The sequence below is a fragment of the Hyaena hyaena genome, unplaced genomic scaffold (assembly GCF_003009895.1).
Source record: "Hyaena hyaena isolate Hyena2069 unplaced genomic scaffold, ASM300989v1 scaffold_821, whole genome shotgun sequence".
NCBI lineage: Eukaryota > Metazoa > Chordata > Mammalia > Carnivora > Hyaenidae > Hyaena > Hyaena hyaena.
In genome coordinates this window covers 648,931-668,186 of record NW_024081452.1, presented here as the reverse complement: position 1 = coordinate 668,186, position 19,256 = coordinate 648,931, and the positions used below count along the sequence as shown (strand labels likewise).

Below are 19,256 nucleotides of genomic sequence, written 5' to 3'. Positions count from 1 at the left end.
TGAGACATTTTAACCTTGACATAGATGTTTAATGCCCTGTCCCTTTTGTTGATAGATGTCGTGTTTCTAAGCCACATTCCATTTGTCCCAGTGTGTACTTCAGAAGAAAACCACTTTATCTGCCACTGGTATTTTGATGATATTACTATAACAGATGCCTCCTATTTCTTTGGTAATTTGCCAAGTTTTATTACTTTTAGGCTACTTGAATAGCTTTCTGAAAGAAACATAAGGAGAGTAAATTTATCATTCATGTCTCATCCTGGAAGTGAGTTACAACTCAGAAGTAAAATCTTTATATTCTATATGGGTAACTTCAGTACTACTTGAGGTACAGAGTTGATATTTTATTGTTATTTACTAACCTGCATTTTGGAGACCAGAAAATTATTAAATTGTGATCACAGAATCATAGAAATGGAAGAGACCTTAATAAGCCATCCAGTTCCACTCCTGTCATGGTGGGGCTGGCGGGGGGAGGTAAGCACTAATCCAAGTCATAGTGAAAACATTCCAGTAGTGAGTGGTCCATACAGTTCTCAGAATCCCAGCTTCCAGTGTAAGTAAGCTAACTGTCTAGAGATCTTCTAGATAACCTATGTTACGGGCTTTTACAGATTTAGAGAGCAGTTTTAAAAATCATTCTTAAAACAACTGCTGAATCATCCTTTGGCCTTTTCTTAGCCAGATTGAACCATTCTACCTTCTTTGACCTTTTCTCAGAAGCGTTGCGGCAATAATAATTTGCCCTTTTGTTAAAAAAAAAAAAGAAGAAATGCTAGCTTAATCTGACCCAGGCACTCTTAATTAACCTAAGAGTCTATGAACTTGGAAGGGAGGGAAAAATTATATTTTCCCTAACCTTTGTCAGAAATTTAATACTTTCTTCTATTACTGCATCACAATTTTAAAAAATGGATAACTTTCAATGTAATTTCCTTTGTAAGCATATGTATTTTACTTTATGCATTTAGGAACATTTTGAGAACGGGTCTATAGGGTTCACTAAGGGTCCATGGCAAAAAAAGAAGGAAAAAAGATTACACTCTGATGAGGGTAGTTGGCTACCTTTCAGTGAAAATTCTCAGGATTGTGTTTTATTCCATTGAAGGTAACAGTGACTAATATACTTCATTTAATACACTGTTGTGCTTTTAGGTTTATGTACAAGTTAATAAAGAAGCAGCAGATAATAAAAATGTACTAAAATCAGCCCATGAGTTCTTTCAGCGATTGGAACTGGGCGACATGCAAACACTTGCACTGTGGCAGAAGTTTCGAGACCTGAGCATAGAAGAATATGTGCGGATTTACAAGGTGCCCACCTGCTCTCCTGTGATGGGGTACTCTTAACTGTTCTAATGAGTAATGAAGTTGCTTCTTAAGCTCATGTTTTAAGACTAGATTTGTCATTCAGTTGAAAATTAGGACCCAAATGTTATTCTTTGTGCTGAAAGTTGGAACTTTGAAAACATCCTATGAAATTCACAGGTCAAATATCAGGTGACCCTCCAATCCTCTGTTTCAGTCTAGCTTCTCTTTTCTCTCTCCTGTTCATTCCTTTACTTTTTCTTAATTTTGTCTCCCTTTCACTTCTGTAGGCCTATATGTGACACGTATAAATCTGTTCATTAAATAAACATCATAGGGGGTGGGAGAAATACAACAGTGAACAAAGGAAATAGAAGTCCTTCTGTCCTGGACTCCACATGCCAGCACAGAGCTGGAGAGCAAATTTAAGACAATGGTAATTAAACAAGGACATACACAGTCTGTTAGGTGGTGATGATGCTATGGAGAAAAATGAAGCAGGGGAGGGGAGACAAAGTATCTCTGGGTGGGAGGAATGAAGAGAGTTTTGTTAAATAAATCCATGTGGTTGGAGTAAGGAAGCAGGATGAAGAGCTATAGGAGAGGAGGTGGAAGAGGGTGTAGGGTAGGACATGAGGTAGGACATTCCCCAGGGCTGCCCAACCTCGCTTTGTGCTGTGGTGGAGAGATGTTCCATGATATGCTATCCCAGCAACATAGTGACTAGCCACGGGTGGCTACCCAGCACTTGAAGCACGAGTGGTGGTACTGAGAAATTACGTTTTTCATTTTATGTAATTTGAATAGCCCTGTGGGCCTAGCAACTACCGCATCAGCACGGTACTGTTGTGAGGACTTGCCTGGCGTGGGAGGAGGTAGAAGGTTTGAGCAGATGAGTGACTCGATCTAATTCTTTCTTTCCCAGTCTGGGTGACAGACTGTAAACCTGTTTTGTCTTAGGATAAGATAAATAACACATTTAAGTAACTTCCTTCTTTTGTTTTTGAACCTTTCAGCGTCTAGGAATACACTTCGATGAATACTCGGGAGAATCATTTTATCGTGAAAAATCTCAAGAAGTCTTAAAGTTGCTGGACAGTAAAGGACTCCTGCAGAAAACAATGTATGGTCAGGTTACTGTTCTTCAGGAAAGTTACTTCTTCTTTGAAAAAAACTGGTATTGATGTAGTCTCTCAGGACCACAGAATGTGGTGTGCAGCCCTCCTGGCATTTCTTATAGTGCTTTTTGCTGTTCAGTGTAATTTTCCACATATGATCTTCTGCTGCCATGACAAAATCCTGGTAAGATTAGAAGAAAAGTTGTTAATCTGCTCTTCACATGTGAGGAAACTGAAGCACAGAAAGTACAAGTGACTGGCCTAATGTCAGACAAGTTGATATAACTAGAAAAAAATAAAACTTACATTTTCTTACTTAGGCCTGCCTTTTTAAAAAACCACATCCTGTTCAAAATGGATTTAAGGCACCTTATGTAAACAAGTATAAAACAAGCTTTTGAAAGAGAAAAATGAGGAAATCAGGAAGCAAGGGCAGAAAAAATAATACGGAATCAGGGATGATAATGGCACATCATCTAACACACTGCCCTATGGTAGATTTCTAATTTAGCTTTGAGCTTCCTGTCAGCCAAACAAACCAATGGTACCAGTCATGGGGGCCCAGGCATCAGTAATACAGAAGCAGACCAGTTGCTTAGAAGTGCCAGTTGTCCTACTACCAAAGAGCAGCCTCTCTGGTTCTCTTTATAAGGAAGACCTGGAGAACATGAGTCCTGTCCATAAGGCAAATTTTTACATCTCCATCTACAAATTCTAATTTTTGATAAGGCAGGAAAGACAATAACAAAATTTCATGGTTTTTTACTCAAGGGTATTTTCTGGCATGTTAAAAATTAGCCCAGTATTAAATGCTGTAATTTGAATTTGAAGAATATGGTGTTTCATGGTTAAACTGCAGTTGAAATCTCATTTTTCAAATGGATATGCTAAAGACTTTCTAAGTACCTTATCCAGAGCTACAGAGTTTAAAAAATAGAACAACCAAATATTAGTTATAGCATACCCATTCTTAATAAATTCATGGCCCGATTCTTTCTTGTTTTTCTTCATTTTTGGTTACACTGCTTGTTGCTACATAAGGAATAAAAAATAGCTTCTAATTTGCCAAAGAAAATGTTATATATATACTTTTAAAGGTCTTAACTTGCTCTGTTTCTTCAGCGTTACCTTTTTGCATTTCTAGACAGGGAACAGCTATAGTGGATCTTTCTGGAAATGGTGACCCCTCCTCGATTTGTACTGTAATGCGAAGCGATGGGACTTCTCTCTATGCGACCAGGTTTGTATGTAACGAAGGTCATCATCAGAATGTAGATGACTTCATGTGCTTTGTTGTAGGATCAGTGCTAAAGCAATTATTTTATCCTCAAAGCTGTTATCAAATCCTAGTTCCCAAATCTCTTATTCTCATTCCTTCAAAATACATTCATTAGGTTTCTATCTATTGCCAGTTATAGTTCCTGGAAAGGTGTAATATCATCAGAAAAGTGACTGAGAAAATTATTTACAATTAGTTAAACATCGTAGGATTTCCATAGCTGAATACATTTTTCCACAAACTGAAAACTGAGGTACCTCATAATCAACTATAAATATTTTCCTGTTGCACATTGGCAGGAAATGTATACTAGAAGGTGTGGCTCAGAGGCGTCCTCTGTACAGATCCATTTTTCATACACGAGTATCAGTCCTCATTCTGATTATGGTGAAATTGGCTAAGGGAGAAGTAGGGCATGTTGCCTTTTTTTTTTTTCTCTCTCATCTGTCTGCATGACTGACCCCTGTGGAAAGGAGCTGTCTCTAGTCTCTGTTAATCAGTAAGAACTGGAACTTGTATCTTATCCAGCACATTTATATCTGGGACAAAGCCAATAGGAAGGCGAAGATAGGACCATAAAAAAGGCACACCAGCAAACACGGCCATACTCAAATACTGTTGGCAAAAGGCTCTACTGTCTTCCAGGCTAGAGTTATATATTGAATCATAAATCCACTTTTATAGCATAGTTAATGATTACTGTTGTTAATTACCATCATTTGTTCCAAACAGCTTTAAATAACCATCTGATTCTCTTACTGTCCATTAGAAAATTGATCTCTTTACTTTCTGTTACTTTTTGGTAGTTTCCCTTTATCATTTCCTAGTAATTATAGTAGGAAGTAAGAAGAACCTGTGTATATAAGCGATAGGTACATTTCTTTTACCAGATTAAAAAAATAATAGAAAAATATTTTGTGCCAGGTAGTAATTGCTGGACAGATTAAATAAACCTTGAGCTATGGCTATAAGAAATGTGTCCACCTAGGGGTGCCTGGGTGACTCAGTTGGTTAAGCATCCGACTTCAGCTCAGGTCTGGATCTCACGGTTCATGGGTTCGAGCCCCATGTTGGGCTCTGTACTGACAGCTCGGAGCCTGGAGCCTGCTTCGGACTCTGTGTCTCCCTCTCTCTCTGCCCCTCCCCCATTCACACTTTGTCTTTCTCTCAAAAATAACTGAAACAGTAAAAAAAAGGAAATGTGTCCACCTAGAATAGAGGCTCCATATCATTTTAATGGTTCTGATTTGGTTATTTTTCTTGGGCTATCATTCATTAGGTCTAGATTTTTCTTTGTATTTATCTTAATATTTATATATTTCTCTTTGAGAGAATAATTGTGTTTTTTGCCATTTGTCAAAATGTTTAGTTTTTCACCTTGCTCAAACTTCAGTTGTTTCTGCCCTTTCGGTGCAAGATACATGTGAATACATATATATACTTATATATATATAATATTATAGAATACATCAATATATGTGAATGTGAATATGAATTAGAGGAGTTATAGCAGAAGCACAGGAGAATAGTGGTAAGAGCACAGGGTGAGGCTGGGGACCTTGTCTGGGCCATGAGTCCCTACTCTGAAATGAGAGACCTGAACTAAATGACCTGATATTTCATCCTGCTTTCAAATTCAGGTTTTACAAACTCAATCTAGAGCTTTTACTTATATTCTTCTCTTTTATTATTTCATTGGATCAAAAGGCTTCTCTTTGTTTTGTCTTTGAGTCAAAAATACAGTGGGGGTAAATATTTGTGACTCATCTGGGTAATAATCTTCTATACTCAGGTTTCACAACCTTTTTATGGTTTTTTTTTTTTTCCCCCTGTTATAATGCCTCTCAGGAGCCTTTTTAGCCGATTTTTCCTACTTGCCCCAACCTCAGGAAATTTTTGGTATTACAGATCTCTAGTACATCTGGATGTGTTGTGTGCACCTATGTCCTTTAGACATAAAAAGAATAAGATTCTTTTGTTCCTCACAAGCCAGTTTTTGCCTCCCTTGTGAATGCATGCTCTATGTTCTATCAGGATCAGGAAATGGGCACTAATAATTTGATGATCTCCAACATTTCAAAAGATCTAGGGCCTTTTAAAATCTTCCCAATGTTGAATATTAACTAAAAGTAGCTTTAATTTTAAATTTCAATATTTTCATAATTTTGACTTGAAATTTCATAGTTAATGGGTTGGTTTTCATTATTTCATAGTAGATGCAACCTGAGTTTTTTTTTTACACTTAAATCGGATAAAGGAGAGTTGAGTTTTTGTCAAAGGACTTCTAAACACTTTTACAGTGTTTTATTAGAAAGTGTTGCTTATGACTGATTTAGGACTTTGAAAGTCCTTGGTAGCACTAATAGGGAAGTAGCTAAAAGACACCCGTTTAGTTACACATCACCTGTGTTTTCAGTATGTTCTTTAAGAAGATGTACTGCAGAAAAGTGACACTAAGGTGATTCTTCCCAGTAGAGGCTTAATTAACAAATCATAAAACATTTACTTACAGACACTTTGCCTAGAGCTGCTTTAGTACTACTACTTTCCCCAGAGCTTATAGTTATTTATTTTGTTTTTTTATCTTTCCACAGTACTTTTGTTATTTTTGCTTTTCCCAGAGCTATTTTTGTTATTATTACTTTCCATCAAAGTATGGTATTAGACTTATATAATCATAGGCAGTATACCCCAGGCTGTAGAGTAATAAGAGTTCTTAATTAGAAAAGCCTCATTACTGTTAAATAGGTAAAGCAAATTTTTACCCAGATCTGCTTAGTAACTCTTAACTTATGGCCATTTTTTCAGAGATCTTGCAGCTGCTATAGATCGAATGGACAAGTATAATTTTGATACAATGATTTATGTGGTAAGTAATCACAATAAAGAACAAAAGATAGAAGTTAATTGCCATGTTGAAAAACTATAGAAAAATAATCTTGTCAAGATATAGAAGGAATTCAATGTTAGGTTTATTTAAGGTGGCAACCACTAGGTTAAAAAAAACTTAAAAGTGAAAAAATTCACACTGCTTCATCATTAAAAATAAAACAACCCAATTCAGGAAAATGGTTATGTGAAATGAGTATGTGCAGGTTACCATAATGTACTTTTTAAAAAATAACTTTTTATTTTAAATATTTTAAGACACAAAGTTTTAAAACAGTAGTTTCCATGGACCTTTCACCCAGCCTTCCCCAAAGATAGTATTTTATATATCCATAGTACTTTATGGATCCTGACATTGGTAAAGACCTTAGTTAAATTTCACCTAGTTTTACATGTACTTGCATGGGGGCCTACATACATTGGGGAGAGGGGAGAGATTACGTAACCATCACAACATTCAGAATAGAGAACTGTTCCTTCATGAAGCATACTCCATCTTGGCAACCACTTAATAACTCCCCCTTCCCCCTAATCCTAACCCCTGGCAGTCATTGCTGTGTTTTCCATCACTACAGTTTTGTCACTTTGAAAATGTTATACAAATGGAATCACAGTAGGTAACCTTTTGAGATCGGCTTTTTTCACTCAGCATAATGAATGCCCTTGAGATCCACCCAAGCTGTTGTGTGCATCAATAGTTTGTTCCTCTTATTGCTGAGGGTTATTCTGGTCTCTTATTCCCTTTCCTTCCTCTCCACATTCAACCTCCCTTTCCCCTAAGAAAAAAAGTTGCCGTTAAACGCCTTATTACAGCTTAGCTTTGTCCTTCTTGGAGATAAAGGTCATGATAGCTGAAGGAGAAGGATTTAAATAGAATATTCAGGAGACTAAAGGCTGTATTTCCTCCTGACTCCTTGATTGCTACAGCTCCTATTCTTTTGTAGGACACTCAGCTGACACATTCTTCTGCTGGCATCCTCTGTGTGCTTATTTCAGATACATCAATTTACAACGACTCTAGTCTGTCAAAACTCAAATATTTTGGTTTATGTCCAACCTGTTTTTGTAGGTTAACTTATCACTTATTTTAAATATTTTTTCTCCAAGACAGATAAAGGGCAAAAAAAGCATTTTCAGCAAGTGTTCCAAATGCTGCAGATCATGGGATATGACTGGGCAGAAAGGTAATGTCTGCACGGTTAACTGCCTGCTCAAGATCATTAAAGGTTTGTTAGGTCAGCCAAGTCCTAAAATAAACCAAGTTGCTAAAAATTGTCATTCAGACTTTCTTTGTTGCAACATATTGTATAAGAAAAACAGATTTTTTTACGTTAATAATGTCTTCATTTCTAACTTACATTTAATATATGTGTCTTTATTAGACATCTGTTCTCAGTTGCTTGATTTCCAAAATTTATATTCCCTCCTTTGTTTCACAAAGGCAACTAGTAATTTAATCACATGCTAGTGATTATCTGTACAATGAATCTATGTGTTTAACATCTTTTTGTGGCATATAACAAATCACAGTTTATTAATTTTGAAAAGCCCCTCTGTTGAGAGTTAAAGTTCAGACTACTCTCTGAAAGGGTATTCTTACACACTTTGATCATCAGTTCTTTTCTCCTTCATTTCAGGTGCCAGCACGTGCCCTTTGGAGTGGTGCAGGGAATGAAGACTCGAAGAGGAGAGGTTACCTTTCTGGAAGATGTTCTAAATGAGATTCAATCAAGGATGCTACAGAACATGGCTTCTATTAAGAGTGAATTCACTTTCTTATTGTTACAGTCACAACTTACATGCCACTTTTATGTTCTGCGGACTTCTATGCAGTGTGATTTGTTATGACTATCCCTCTCTTAATTTTCATTAACCTTGTCAAAAATAGCTTGCACTAATTAGAGGTGCCAGAGGTTTTTGACTTGCTGCTTGGTGTCATTCAGTTCAGTAATCTGCCATCGGTATAACACTAGGCCTCTTTCATGGAAAGCTTCAGTCTGGTCATTCCACTCTTGGAGTGCCTATGTGAAATTCCTATGTTATGTAATAGGAAACAGGTTGCAAGTCTTGGTGGCTTTGTTTAGTCTTGGAAAAGTAAGTACCAGCTTTATCTAATGTCTCACAAGGGATATTCATGAGAAAAGTGAGTTCATGTTTTCTTTCTCTTTAATGTAGGCAGGGAACGTCTTTGTCCAAGGTCAGTTAGCCCAAATTAGGAAAGGAAATTGTCCACTCTGAACCTGTTTGTTCTTCTTACTGGCAGCATACATTTTTGGCATATTTTATCTCCTTCAGTCCCTGATTCTGTATGGTTTCATGTAGTTAAAGATAGCTGCCTTTATCTGTTTCAGCTACCAAAGAACTGGAAAACCCACAGGAGACTGCAGAGAAGGTCGGGCTTGCAGCTCTCATTATTCAGGTCTGTTAAAGACTGCATCCTGTGAGAACCTTTTGTTTGGTACTAGACCAAATCCAAGTACTAAAGATTTACTCTTGTCATTTTAGGACTTCAAAGGTTTACTCTTGTCTGACTATCAGTTTAGCTGGGATCGTGTTTTCCAGAGTCGTGGGGACACAGGAGTCTTCCTGCAGTACACGCATGCTCGCCTCTACAGGTGAGGGGAGTCTACGAGGAAGCGTGAGCCGCTCCCAGGGTGAGGCTTGGCTGGTGCTCCTAAGATCAAAGGTCCTATTTGCTGGGCTCCTGATGTCTCCTATTCAAAACTAGTTAGAAGTACAGTGGACCACCTGCTAGGTTTGGTTTTTAAAATATTTATTGAGCACCTGTATAAGAAGTGCTTTTATATATGTTACTTATTATGTACTCAGAATAACCCTGCCAAAGAATATACTCCATTTTCAGAGGAAGAAACAGATTTAGGAAAGATTAAGGCATCATGATAAACTTGCAATTATGTGTCCTTGGATGACTTGTTTTAATTCTTTGTTTTTAAACTTTTGATAACAGTTTGGAAGAGACTTTTGGATGCGGTTATCTAAATGAGTTCAACGCTGCTTGTTTACAAGAACCACAATCTGTTTCCATTCTTCAGCATCTTCTCAGGTATGGTGTTTGTAGTATTATCCAGTCTTTGTCTGTTTAGTGAAATGACTTGGGGGGGTTGCTTATGATGGGAGTGAGTAAGCTGGTAGCCAGCTCCTACCTTCCTCCCTCCCCATCCCTCCTCCTCCCCCCCCCACCAGACTGCGAGCACTTTCCTGGAGGTATGGCCAAAAAGCAATTATCTGCCCTTTGAGGCAGGGTCAGGGTCAGTCCTTGGGACTTAAAAATATCATCAGTGCTGAATCGGCACAGGTGCCTAACACCTTCTAGGTCGGGTATGGGAATAGAAAGCCTAGTAAAAACACAAACTTTTAGTTTTGGAAAAGATCATCTTCTCCTCACCCTCTTTGATCAGTGAAGGAAGGTCTCTGCCTTTGTACAGCTTCCATGAAACCGTAAGTCCTTCATTTGCTTCACGGTTTCAGTTCACAGTCTCAAATAAATGTCTACTTGACGACCCTATACTGGGCAAGAGACCACACCTTTGTGCTCTCACAAGCACTGTTGGTAAAGCCAGACTTGTCAGAAGATACTAGTCTCTGGAAAGGATGTCGATGGTTAACAACAAGGAAGTTTTCTCTGATGGCCACACAGTGGTCAGTGACTCTTTCCTGGGATCAAGAGTCCGTTTTCTCACATTTGGTTAACGTGGTAGGAAAAATAAGCTAACCTGGTTTCCTTGGCATTGAAGGTAGACTGTGTTTGTTAGCTTCTAGATTATGTTCCTAAACATGGCTGGAGACTTTTTACATTCAGTTTAACAGCCATGATTTGAGTCCTTGTTCCAGGCTAGGCCTAAGGGATATCAAGATGACTTAGAAAGTACTTGCCATCAAGGAATTTGTAAGAAAGAAAACTATACCTTTACCTTCAAATGCACCCAAGGTCCTTTTTCAGATACCTTCCACTCTTAATGATGTCAGCCTTACATCCAAGATCTTAACAGCTTAGTATAATACATGCAGTCTTCCTCTGCCAACTGCTCTTGTCATGTTTCTTTTAGGTTCGACGAGGTGCTTTATAGATCATCTCAGGACCTTCAACCCAGGCATATTGCCAGTTACCTTCTAACTCTAAGGTACCTGTAATCTTGCTGTTTTCAGGTATTGAAGACCTCTGAGCCCTGATCTGAAAAAGGACCTTTTTTCTAAAGTTTTCCTATAAACAAAACCTAAAAAATGAGGTACTTTAAGTTACAGGAATTCTTGCCTCATCTTTGCAAATCAGCAATTAGTGTTCATTTATTCATTCAGCGATATAAGGTACATTCATTACAGGCTGTTGAACGGGAACCAACAGCTTTGTCACTGGTGGTTACATAACAACACATGTGTGTTACGATAGAGTGAACATAAGAGACAGTGTTAGGGGACTCAGCCCAGCCTTAATGGATCAGAGGGGGCTTTTCGAAGGAGAGGAGTTGATATTAATCAGGGTAAGCAAGGTCACAGAAAAGGAAGAAAATGCCCAGAGTTGAACATGAAGATGATACACTGAAGGAACTATAAGCATAGTCCTGGGAGGGGTGAGAAATGAGTGCTCTTTGCCTTTTTGGATGTATTAGGGCATTTCAGCTTATTTTTAGGGCAGTGGAGTCCATAAAAAGATTTTAAGCAGAGACAGAAAAATCAGTCAGCTAGAGAATAGAGAACGAATTGGAAGGTAAATCAGTGACACTTCAGTAGAAATTTCATAGTAGCTATTTCAGAAATTCTGAATAGAAGTTGAGTATCTTTTAGAGCAACAGCTGTTATCTTTCTGTAAATCTATTTAAGAAAGGAAATACTTGCTTTTGCTCAAGATTTGCTGAAATCAGATTTATTGGGGCTATTTTCTTAATTATTTCTACCTATCTTCCCCAGATTTAAATAAAAAAAATTTTCCCTTTAAATTCTGCATAGTCAGAGAAATAAAGAAGCCAGAAAGTCTTATTAAATGTCAGTTAAAGGGCACCCGGGTGCCTCAGTCAATTGGTCACCCTACTTCAGTTCATGTCTGATCTCACGGTTTGGTTCATGAGTTCAAGCTCCACATTGGTCTCTCTGCTGTCAGCCTGTCAGCATAGAGCCTACTTTGGATCCTCTGTCCCCCTCGCTGCCCCTCCCCTGCTTGCACTCTCCCAAAAATAAATAAATAAATATATTTTTGAGTCAGTTAATCATTGAAACAAATGTCATAAGCATCGTTCCTCTGGCACATTGTTCTATTTGCTGCTATACCTGAACAGAAAAGACGCTTGAAAGAAGAGTGGCCAGTGTTTGTGTTGTTTGTGTTTGATAGCTAGTCTATAGCTGCCCTCCTCCACACTGTACAGAGGGGGAAGTCCAGGCCACATTATACCTTTCATCCTAAAGATGCCTAAGTGAGAAAAAACTAATTATTAGAAAGGAATCCCCTATCTTTATAAACTCATCACCTTAAGAACTTAAGGTATTAGGACCAAAATTAAAGCTTTAGTTTTAATGTGTTTTAGTTTTCCTACTACAGACACACAGTATTCAATTTTGCACTATTGGATACATCCTTTAATGGCTCTAGGCTTTGATTTCTTTTAAGTTGAGGGAATAAGATACCAAGCTTCTATGCTACAACAGGAAATTACTGCTGGTCTTCATTTCTCTCTTCCCGTTTCAGTCATCTTGCAGGTATGGCACATAAGACACTGCATATAAAAGACAGTCCTCCTGAAGTGGCTGGGGTATGTTAAGTGTTTTCTGTGTTATCTTTAGTATCCTCACGTTAATATTACTGAGTCAGTCTTGTAAATGTTTCTAAAACAGCAGCTCGTTTAACTACAGTGGTGTACTTATAGACTCAGGTGATACTTAGAATTGGGCTATAACAATCAGTGTTTATAGATTTTCCAACATATTGGACTATGAAACACATTTTCCTGAGAGTGAGGAGTTCCCCGTATCTGAAGCTGTACTGTATAATGATACTGTCTTTCCCAGTCCCCAACTCTTAGGTACCGGTCATACTATAAATTATGGGATGCTAGGTATTTGCTTTTCATTGCACAGCAAATCCTAGGTACTGTTCCTACTTTAAATTAGAAAAAAGTTAGAATTATTCTTAAAGATACTCTTCTTTACTCACTTATTGTTAGCCTGTTGTTGAACATTTAATCACCCTTTGTTTTATTTTGTAGGCCAGACTTCATCTTTTCAGAGCTGTGCGTTCTGTCCTAGCCAATGGAATGAAACTTCTTGGAATAACACCTGTATGTAGGATGTAATTTCTAATTAAAACAGCTTTTTAATTACTAAGTGAATTCTAGTTCTCTATTCTTAAATGCTTTGTTTAGAATTTAAACTGTTCTGTATCAGAATCTATATTTTTTAAGCCTAAGTGATTTTATCAACTTATTAAATCTTTATCTTAAGAAAATCATCTGAGTTGTCCCTAAGTACTAAACAGAGTTTTGTAAAACTAACTAAATCTTGTAAAATTCACTGCGGCTAAGGGGGCAGCTTGAGGTTTTTTACAGTGTCATTCTTCCAGAAGCTGTTCTCGTAATTGAGATTATCTAATGGTTGCATCAGATAAAACTAATGAAAACATTTCAATTTTCTAATAATGGCTAGTTTTAAATCAATTTAAGGACACCAGAATTAAGCTTTTTTGCCAATACAGCTGACACCCACTCCCAGAGAACAGATCTCGTGCTTATCTCATATTGATCTGTACGGGTAGGTAACTCTTACTGTGTGAAAATAACAAGGAATTACTTATACAGGTATTGTGCTGGGAGCTTTTTGTAAAAATTAGTCCGTTAAACCATAATTTGAAATGGAGTTTCTTAAACCATTTCTTTCATGTACCTACCTACATATCAGTCAAGGATATTTTGTGTGATTTGTTTAGGTAACATGTGGGATGTGCTGTTTGATTAGTATGGCTGTCCTCATCTGCCAGTATTTCCATTCAGGTCTGCTACAATTTAAATGTTGCTACTACTAAGAGTCTTTTGAATACCAGTAACAATCTAGTTTTATAAATAAAGAAGCAAATTAGCATGAACCAAAGCTTCTCAAGTTGAACGAACATAGTTTTATACCGGCATGTACAGTACACCTTCTTAGTCCTAGAAAAGACTCCCCCTTGCAGTCTCAATTTTAAATAAGTTAGCTTCCACATTACTAACCTTAAGTTTTGTTTTATTTTGTTTTTTAATCTTTACTTTCCGGAAAGCACAGGCAGGGGACAGGTAGAGAGAGGGGGACAGAGGATCTGAAGCGGGCTCTGCGCTAACAAGCTGACAGCATTGAGCCTGATGTGTGGGGTTCAAAGTTATGAACCCCGAAAGCATGACCTGAGCCGAAGCTGGATGCTCAACTGACTGAGCCACCCAGGTGCCCCTCGATTACTAATTTTTACTTGATGCGTCATTAATATTTCCTTAGCACAAACTAGCCATGGAATAAAAATGTATACTTGGAACATGTTTTTCATGTTCTATACTCTTCTCCACTTGTTTGGAGAAACATTACCCCTTCCAGATGTGTGGTAGCCACCTCAGTATTTGAATTTTGAGTGAATGACACAGGCCAGTCTTTCCAAAAGCAGCTCCCTAAAGACTGTTCGTGATCTCCTACAACCTAGAGCCCTACTGCTGATTGTAGTCCTTCTTATAAATTATAAACTATTTTTTGCTTAAGGCTAGCCAAGAGTTGGTTTATATGTGATCAAAGAACCCTGATATAGTTCCAACATAGGAAAAATGAAAAAAAAATTTTTTTTTACATTTTGCATTATCTTAGTGGTCATAATCACAATACAAAAAATGATGAGATTGCATATAAATAAAGTTTATTGCTGAATTTTCCCATTAACATTATAGAAAAATTTTTAAAAACACTGAAATTCACAAATTATTGACAGCCCAATATTTTTAAACATACTTTATAAAAAAAAGTACAAAAGTGACATTAGAAATATTTTTTGAAGAAAAAGTAGATCATCTAACAGCAAAGAAATACGAATCCAGACAATGAATGGCACAAATACAGCACTTACAGGAGTACTCCTTCACCACTCAGAAGTCATTGCCTGCATTATGAAATAGATTCAGTGTGAGAAGTTAAACAGTCTCAGTCTGTTTCTGAACTAACCTGTCTTGGCTGCCTCTCTTTTTTAAGAAAGAGCTAGCTAGGGCTTTACTGCTGCTGGGATGAAATCCTGTACATGAATTGGAGAACAAGGAGAGGTCATCCTTCTCCCCTGGTTCCTGAACAAGAAAACAGTTCGTACAAAAATGGCTTTGGCACTTTAACCCTTACCCTTGTCCCAAACTTTGTTGTATCCTCACATGATTTTTGTATTTAACATCATATCTTCTCCATACTTTTTTATATACAATATATATACAGTAAAATTCTTTCATCCTAAAACAAAACAGGTTAACCCAAAACAGGTCAGATAGCTTTCTTCTTATGACACAGTATTTTGTTTAAGCTACCTTCTCAGATTGACTTAAGGCTCTAGTTTAATGCAACAGTTTAGTCTCAGTAGGAGTCTTTTGAGGCTGAAATCACACACCACTGACTCTCTCTTTTGAAGCTGTTTCTCCCTGTTGGATAGATGTAGTGTCTTGTCTGGGTAATCCATAGAGATATATAGAAACACATACAAGAAGAGTACCCAGAGCAAAAGTGCGTGCTGAAAAGAAAAAAAAAAAAAAGTTTAATCTGTATTTGTGTCCTTGACACTATATAACAATAATCCATTTTAAATTTTGAAATCTTTTAATTATAGGGTTATACCATTAGATCATATGGAAAATAGGTGCTCTAATCATTTCTAGCTCTCTGCCCCCCCCCCCAAAAAAAGGTACAATCAAAGGGAGTGACTATATGTTTTTTGAAAATTCAAATATACCTATCCTGGACTACTGGCAAAGAACATACTAACTTCTCTATATGCTAATTTTTAAAGGTTTTTTGTTTTGTTTTGTTTTTAAGAGAATCTTAAGAAGGCTTCATGCTGAACCCAACATGGGACTCAATCCCATGACCCTGGGATCATGACCAGAGCCAAAATCAAGATACTCAACCAACTGAGCTACCCAGGCACCACCACCACCACCCCCATCCCACGACCATACGCTAGTAGATTGTGGCTTTTCCATGATACTCAAAACCTGTAAAAATTTATAGCGTAAAAGGTAGTTGAGCACAGAATTTTGAGTTAGGTAATCAATGACTCAAAATGACTGAAGATTTCTGAAAAGGTGATCAGGTGGTGATTCGGAGTACAATTCCTTGTTTTGGTCTTAATCCTGAAAATCAGGACATAAATCACAACTTGACAAGCATTTTATACATAAATGCTTATGTCAAAATCTATGTCAAAACTCTGTATTCTATTCAAAACAGAACCAAATTCTGCATGGAGTACACAACAGCATGATCTTACTAGTTTTAAAAATGGCATGCAGAGAAATGACATCAAGCTATGATTTTATTTCACTCCTAACTAGAGAAGACTAACTTTCCCGTCAAAAAAAAAAGGGGGGGGATGTTAAATCTAAACAGAAAATTGAAATTGGTAAGATGTTTTAATTAATTTCCTTGACCATCATCAGTAAGAACACTGACCAAAAGCATTTTTTTTTTCACTGTCCCCAAGTATTCCTTAGGAGCAAAGGCATAAGGATTTGTTGAGCATAAGAATCAGAACTACAATTAAAAGTTCTCACCCAGATCAGGTAAGAAATATATCTAAATACACTGATACTGAAATGGTAAGTGGTTGGCCTTCTACAGAATACTTCCTGTGTGCCAGGCACTATTCTAAGCACTTTACCTGAAACAACCCTAGGAGATGGGTGATACTGTCTGTCCATCCCATTTTACAGATGAAGAAACTGAGACACAAGTTAAGTAACTTCCCCAAGGTTGTACAACTAATAAATTTTTTTAAAGATTTCTACAAGTTTGGTGTTCCTCTATTTGCATCCATAACAAGAATCAGTTTTAAAATCAAACATAAATATAGGTCAGGTTTGTTTGTTTTACTTATTGCCAATAGTTCACATATTGTATTACAACTGATCAGTAAACAAAATGATTATTACAGCACCCTGAAATGTTTGATAATTCAGGAGCCAACTTAATGCTGAGTGAGGCTAGGGAAACCTATATTGGAAGGACTAGCATATTGATGATCCCACAATACCAGCTATAATAATGAATTCTGTACTAATTACATATTAAAGGAAACAAAGATACCTTTTTATAAAAGAGAAAATATTTAGATTTGGATTGTTGCTTCAAAACCAATTTATACCTAAGTCCAAAAGTTAGGAAGGTACAAACTAAGGGGGACATGAAAGCATTTTCTGTTCTTTCCTCCTCATAAAAAGACTTGTTTACTGTAACTGCATTGCTTAAAGTAATCATTCCCTAAAGTCTTTGTAGTTCCTTGCAAACCTAATTATACTATATTCACCCAGAAGTACTCAGGTTGTCTTGTGTCTAAAACCAGGGGAACAGGGAGGTCCTGAGTACAGAAAGGCTTTGTAGTTATCAGTAGCCCTGTCACTTTCAGTAGAACCAGTACCCCTCAGCTAAGCTCTAAAACCATGGGAACAACCTCAGTACTGCTGACCCACATCCCATACAACTATGAACTGCTATACTTGTAGAATAAACTGTAACAAAACAAGGAATTTGTGACCAACTGTCATATTTAATGAATCAACGAAGTGAGAAGCTCTTTTAAAAACTTAAAAATACAAACGAAGACATACTTATCTGCAACCCAAACAGCATCACTGAAGCAATGGTAGAAAGGACAATGGCTGCTGCTGCAGAAAAGCCCTTCATGATGTTGTCTGTGTACTTGACCACAACAGAAGTGTAGAGGCCTCCAACACTTGCAAGAACTTGTATACAAAAAGAAATAAAATCTTTACACTCAAAAATGAAACATTCTATGATGGTGAAGCAATTTTCACCCCCAGAGATGCCATACTAATTTACCTAGGAAAATACTATTTTCCTTAGAAGCAGCCATCTGAGAGAGTTTGTACTAAAATCGAGTAATAGTTCCTACGACACAACATTGTTTTTCACGTGCCCAGAGGGCTTTGTGCTCTACTACTAAATTGTACACAGTTATTGCTAACACATTACATACTTCTGATCATGAAGGCAAAATTGCTTTGGGATAGCTATGCCACAAAAATCAGTCAATAAAACCAAAATTACATTTTCAAACTGGTGTTCACAGTATCAAAGGAACAATTTCAAAATGCTATAAAGGCTTAAAACAGCTTTAAAAAAAAAAAAGGATCTACCCATAACTTTTTAATTCCTGGATACTTACAGATGACAAACCAGACATAATATGTGTAACCATAGAAAAATCCTTTTTCTTTAATTTCAGCTCCATCTGACAAGTAGACGCCAAATAATGTCACAACAATCCCTGATAGATACATTTGAATGTTTCTCACCCAAAGGGAAGTGTCTGAACTCTTTAAAACTTTTTCAAAATATACTCCTGGAAAAAAAAAACAGATATGCAAATATGAAAGATATTAAAAATTAACTTAAATGCCCTTCATTTAGAACAATAACCTAGAGATAGGACAATGTAAAAGTATATGATTCAGAGAACAAACGCATTTTAATCAAACGCACATTTATTATATTGGTTGTGACACATGGCATATTAACATTAGCAACATGTTATTTTTATACAGCATATAAAATTAGTAACTAAGAATTTTCTAACCCATGTTCAACAGGAGACTCGTAAATTATTAAGATCAGTTTTTCCCATTACTGTAGCAGTAAGATCACAGAAGCTCTCTGTTAATGCCAATAATAGACTTGGCTTTGGTCAGCTAGAAAAATATACTATTAGAGTCAATTATCTTAATCATATCCCTATAATATCTGCCTAGTAATGAAAACTCCCAGCTTTGCAAAATAGCCTATATAATCACCACTTGGGATTTTTTTCAGAGTAACACAACCAAAATAAAATTTAAATAGAAATTGCTGAGTGAAGCCATTTTCCTTTAAAGCAGGGTTCCACAGCCAAGTTCTTAATGTCAGAAGAACCATGAACTAACTCTCTCACTAGATAATACATTTTGTATGTATGTGCATTTTCTTGGAGTTGAGGGTCCATAGCTTTTTCAGATACTCCAGAAAAGCAAATGACTCCTCACCACATACACACAAAAATCACATACCATTACTGTTAAGTTTTATACTTAAAATGAATACATGCAGACATTCAAGGACATTAAAGATTTTCATTATAAACACCATTATTAATTATACACTTAGAACCTGCCACTCAAATACTAATCAACTAAAAACTATAATGGAAAAAAAGACTGTTCTGGTGAATGTGTATTAGAGGCAGAGAATGGGAACAAACATGTAATGGTTACTCCTATTTCCATTTTTTAATGTTCTATCTGGGAAAACCACTTAACTATTCAGTGCTCAGTTGTCCCAAGAATAAAGAGATATTAAACCACCCAGTATTTCCTCAGTTGAGTATGAAGAGGCTGACATAAATAGAATGTTGGACACAAACATTTATTTAATTGTTCAAAATGGTGCTAAAAATC

The 19,256-nt window shown here is 36.8% G+C and overlaps 2 protein-coding genes across 4 annotated transcripts in view; one reads left to right on the top strand and one right to left on the bottom strand.

The window, feature by feature from the left end:
- The window catches only part of RARS2 (arginyl-tRNA synthetase 2, mitochondrial), a 53,738-nt gene extending 40,808 nt beyond the window's left edge, over positions 1-12,930 (top strand). Inside the window, exons 9-20 of one of the 2 annotated variants that reach the window (XM_039219428.1) lie at positions 1,159-1,317; positions 2,328-2,434; positions 3,574-3,669; positions 6,517-6,577; positions 7,705-7,781; positions 8,235-8,359; positions 8,949-9,016; positions 9,103-9,212; positions 9,566-9,661; positions 10,665-10,739; positions 12,296-12,359; positions 12,813-12,930. In XM_039219428.1, the coding sequence (XP_039075359.1) occupies positions 1,159-1,317; positions 2,328-2,434; positions 3,574-3,669; positions 6,517-6,577; positions 7,705-7,781; positions 8,235-8,359; positions 8,949-9,016; positions 9,103-9,212; positions 9,566-9,661; positions 10,665-10,739; positions 12,296-12,359; positions 12,813-12,899 (1,125 nt within the window). In that variant the 3' untranslated portion in view covers positions 12,900-12,930. The remainder of the gene's footprint in view (positions 1-1,158; positions 1,318-2,327; positions 2,435-3,573; positions 3,670-6,516; positions 6,578-7,704; positions 7,782-8,234; positions 8,360-8,948; positions 9,017-9,102; positions 9,213-9,565; positions 9,662-10,664; positions 10,740-12,295; positions 12,360-12,812) is intronic. The other variant, XM_039219429.1, reaches the window with a different exon arrangement.
- Positions 2,526-19,256, bottom strand: part of SLC35A1 (solute carrier family 35 member A1) — a 39,795-nt gene continuing 23,064 nt past the window's right edge. The window contains exons 6-8 of one of the 2 annotated variants that reach the window (XM_039219431.1): positions 17,993-18,169; positions 17,415-17,549; positions 2,526-2,610 (exon numbers count right to left, since the gene is read on the bottom strand). In XM_039219431.1, the coding sequence (XP_039075362.1) occupies positions 2,546-2,610; positions 17,415-17,549; positions 17,993-18,169 (377 nt within the window). In that variant the 3' untranslated portion in view covers positions 2,526-2,545. Of the gene's footprint in view, positions 2,611-14,548; positions 15,323-17,414; positions 17,550-17,992; positions 18,170-19,256 lie in introns of those variants that run through there. The other variant, XM_039219430.1, reaches the window with a different exon arrangement.